This window comes from Galeopterus variegatus, unplaced genomic scaffold (assembly GCF_000696425.1).
Source record: "Galeopterus variegatus unplaced genomic scaffold, G_variegatus-3.0.2 Scaffold1247, whole genome shotgun sequence".
In the NCBI taxonomy this organism is placed as follows: domain Eukaryota; kingdom Metazoa; phylum Chordata; class Mammalia; order Dermoptera; family Cynocephalidae; genus Galeopterus; species Galeopterus variegatus.
In genome coordinates this window covers 363,600-367,996 of record NW_007727358.1, presented here as the reverse complement: position 1 = coordinate 367,996, position 4,397 = coordinate 363,600, and the positions used below count along the sequence as shown (strand labels likewise).

Genomic DNA, 4,397 nt, shown 5'->3' with positions numbered 1-4,397 from the left:
GTAGTGCCAGGACACACACAGGACATTGGGGGCTCCAGCAAGCCCACCCTCCCCTTTTTCCCTCTTTCCACTTTCCCTCCCTTGTATCCTTCTCCATCCTGACCTTCTCTGGCTCGCTATCCTCACCCTTCGTGTTCTGTGCTGATGCCCCATGGCGTTGACTTGTCTCACCCTCTTTCAGAGTCTGCTGCTGGGACCTGAGTGCCATGCTGGCCTCAGCACGTCAGCGAGGAGGGCTGACGGATCTCCCTTTATGGTGCCAACATTCCAGCCATTTTAATCCCATCTTCTCCACAGAATGTTTCAGTCTTACTTTGTAGTCTCACCAACTGCCCTCCCCAGGAGGCTGCTGCTCTTGTCCCTGCATTCCTGGAGTCCTGAGGATGCCTTGTTCTGGTGGTGGCCACCCAACTTGCTGCCCAGGACTAGGAACAGGGTGGTCTGTTCATTGCAGGTGTACTGAGGCAGCTGCCAGGGAAATTCTGGGCCTTGAGCTCCTATCAAGATTTTCACTGCTTGCCTGGGACAGGTGGCCTCAAGGGGTGGGAGATGGAGCACCACATATTGTGTGCATGTGTACACACATGCAGGCACATGTGCGGCTGCCAGGGTGCCCTGCCGCCCTGGAGCTGACTTGCTCCATGGCAGTGTGATGGGGCTGTCTGGTTGGCATCTTCTGGGAAAGCTGCCCTCCTGGCCCACAGGGCACTGCAGAGACCCAGGTGTGGAGATGAAGTTCCCTGCAGTGGCCACAGGGGGCTTGCATGTGCCTGGCATACAGCTGCTCATGACCCAGCACTGTGGAGCCCAGGAACTGGGCAACAACCCAGTGAGGAAGGATGCATACGAGAATCTTGAAGACACTGTGGTCTAATGGAAAGATCTCTGTGTTTTGAGTCTAAATTAACTCTGCTGTGGACTTGCCATGAGCCAGGCAGCATTCTTATTCTCAAAGGGATATGTGTCCCTGCCCAGGACAAGGAGCCCTGGGGATAACTTCAGTGACATGGAACTCTGCTGTGGACTTGCCATGAGCCAGGCAGCATTCTTACTCTCAAAGGGATATGTGTCCCTGCCCAGGACAAGGAGCCCTGGGGATAACTTCAGTGACATGCAAAAGCCCAGGACTGGCGGTGAATAGGCGAGACCCAGGGTGACCCCCACACCAGGGCTGAGCTACTGGATGGCAAAGGAGCTCCAGCTCTCAGGCCTGTGGCCTTAGATAGATAGGCAAACTGACTTCTCAGGGCTCAGGGTGAATGTGTGTCCGAGCACCTGCCTGGCACCGATGCTAAAGTCTCAACTCCTTTCTGGGCTTGACAGGGCTTGGTAAAGGGTCCTCAGCACACGGGGGCCCTGAGCACCGAGGGGTACATGTAAAATGCCCTAGGTGACCATAGACTCCCTTTTTTTGTTGTTATCAAGTGAAGAAATTTACCTAGAAAGGTAAGTCGATGCCCTTGTGTGGCCTCATGTAGCAGTTTAGCTACATTTTACTCACTTGTCATCAGGGATCCCTCACAGGCAGAGGGATCCTCTCAAGAGTTACAAGGATTCACTTTGCTAGGGTCACCAGGCCTCACTGTTGGAGAGAGACTGGAAGTGGGGCTGGCTTCCACCGTCAGCTCCATCTGCTGTGCATGTTGGCATAGTCACCGTTCCCACCATGCTCTGGCACTGATGCCCATTTATGGTGTGAACTTGGAGTTTTCTAAATTTGCCAAGGTTTCAAATTGTGCTTCTAATACTACAGACGCTGTGTATTTTGAAGCGTTTTTATTTTGTTGTGACAAAACTTCTATCGTTTTAAATTCTTTGATGTCACTATGAAATAACCTGCCCTCCGGCTTTTCCCTAATTTAATTTCTTTTGAGCAGGATTCCCACATCTAGAAAGGGGATGTGGAATGCACAGATGCCGATGCTCAGTCTGTGCTCAGATCTGCCTGTGTATAGGATCTCTCCAGTCTGGTAGGACTCAACTGTAACAGTCAGTGACTATGACATTGCACAGGTAGATACCACCGGTCTCTGGTCATAAGAGTGAATTTGGTGACATACAGGAATGCCTGCTCTCCACCTTTGCCCCAAGAACAGTATGAATGCCAACACCGGCACCCTGAGCTCCCTCGGTTGTAAGATCAAGTCTAACAATCTGCCCTCTGCACTCTCCTTTCTACATCTGGCCCCACGCAGCCACGAGGTTCCTGGGGTAAGCATGTGGTGGCTGCAGGGCTCCGCAGCCATCACTTGCCATCCAGGTGGTTCGGGCTTCATCAAGGGGTTCAGAGGTCTTGTGTGACCTCCTTCTGAGGTTGTCCGGTTGGTCCATTCTTGTGTTTGGTTGGAACTGTCCAGCCTCACATCTCTAGTGGGTAGAAGTGTAGGCTGGGCCTTCAGGGCTATGCAGAGGGGACTTCCTGCAGCCTCCCCTGCACCCCCAGTCACTCAGTGTGTGCCACTCACTGAGGTCCCACTGTAATGCCTTGTTCTCAAAATGGTCTTTCGAGTCTCTGACGTGAGTTACCTGTAAGAAATTGAGAATAATATTGATTGATCCCCAGTACATGTTAAGTGTCTTTGATATGCTTGTTGCTGCATCACTTTGGCTTAAAACAGGAAAAAGAATGCACTCTTGTCAGGATGTTTTATTTTACTTGAGGAGAAGCTGTGGTCCTGAGAGTCCAGCAGCCTCGTCAGACACCAGGAATTTTCCACACTGCTCGAGTCTGTTAGCTTTGTGATGAGAGAAGTATCTGTCTTCCAGGCGCGTTCTGCAGGGCTTTCTGCAACTGGGGCTGTGGGCCAAGTTGGTAGGTTGCTGTCTGGCCCTGAACCCAGATAGCCTCTTTCACTTTATGTGGTTGAAGAAAGAAGAGATCATCCCCTACCCTGAGTGCACTAGCGGTGGCAGGGTGAGGGGGCAGATGCTATCAGGAAGGAGGGCCCGCCAGCTCAGGTGCAAGTGCCTCCCTCAAGGGTGCAGCCTTCCTGGTGTCCACTGGCCATGGCCATGCAGCTCTGGCCTGCTCCTGACCCTAGGATGCTGGACAGTTCCAGAATGGCCACATGCTGGGAGAGTGAAGTCCTCTAGCTCTGACCACATTGCTAAGGAAGCAGTGGGGAATTCCTGACTGGTGGGGCCACTGCTGGACATTCTGAGGTTTCTTCCTCTGTATCATATCCTGGGTCAACCCTGGACTGTCTGGTGATTTAATTCTCCATGCTGAGAACTTCCTCTCTGGGGAAGAAGGGGCTAGGGTACCTTTTCTGCACACCTTAGTCATGTCCCTGGTGGAGCTGAGGGACCCCCCTCTGTACATCTTAGTAAGTGCCTGGTGAGGTTGTAGGCCCTGTAGGCTATTTGGAATTTGGACAGAGATCCTGGTGGAAAAGAACATGAACCATAAAAAGCAGCCAGTGCTTTGCTGGGGACAGATGACAGAGGGTTAGAAATTCAGCCCTTGGGGAGCACCATCTTGCAGAGAAATTGGCAGACACCCAGCACCTTCCCTGGTTGCCAGCTGCCCCAGGGCAGTACGGTCCTGCAGTCAGTCGGTCCTGCTGGGTGAGCCTCGAGGCCTGAGAAGGCTGACAGCTTTGTGCCTGCAGCCGGAGTCTGCTCTGGGAGCAAGTGTGCAGTGCCACTGATCCCTGTTAACCTCTCTATTTTCTGTTTGTAGAAAGTCCATGAGATGCTGAAGAAGGGGTGGGATGCTGAAGGCTCTCCCTTCCGAGGCCAGCGATTTGACCCGGCCATGTTCAGCATCTCCCCAGGGGCCGTGCAGTTTTAATGACCGGAAGGGAAAGAAACCCTCGCCAGCGGGGAGGCGGCGACCTTGTCCTCAACAGTCCCCCTCGGCGCCCTGCATATACCAGGGACTCGCTCATCTTGTTCACCCCTAGCCATCCTTTCTTTCAAGGGTGAACCAGGGGAAACCCTCGCCAGCGGGGAGGCGGCGACCTTGTCCTCAACAGTCCCCCTCGGCGCCCTGCATACCAGGGACTCGCTCATCTTGTTCACCCCTAGCCATCCTTTCTTTCAAGGGTGAACCAGGCCTTCCATCCTGATCTTGCATCTCCAGACTGTTGTAGAGAAGGTGTGGGGCCTGCTGCTGCGTGGCAGCCGCTGTGGCCAGCGCTGAGTGGAGGTGTTTGAGATTCAGGAAGGAGACATCCCAACAAATGGGGATTACATGCTTTTGTCTCCACAGTAACCAGCCACTGCAGGCAGCATTTCTTTTCTCCCCTGCTCTCTGTTTGCTGCTGTTTTGACGCTGTCCTGTGGCTTTTCTTCTGGTTGGGGGTGGGGAGTTGCTGCTGGGCTCTTCTTCGTTGAAGTATGGGGAGCTCAGTGCTTGCATGAGGGCAAGTATGGACGGCTGTGTGGCTGTTGTG

At 53.3% G+C, this 4,397-nt stretch overlaps 1 protein-coding gene across 1 annotated transcript in view; it reads left to right on the top strand.

The window, feature by feature from the left end:
- NUDCD3 (NudC domain containing 3) overlaps window positions 1–3,905 on the top strand; it is a gene marked incomplete at its 5' end in the record, with an annotated part of 34,160 nt that extends 30,255 nt beyond the window's left edge. The window contains 2 exon segments of the mRNA XM_008575869.1: window positions 3,683–3,787; window positions 3,789–3,905. Of these exon segments, the coding sequence (XP_008574091.1) occupies window positions 3,683–3,787; window positions 3,789–3,905 (222 nt within the window).
- Window positions 3,906–4,397: the final 492 nt, after the last annotated feature.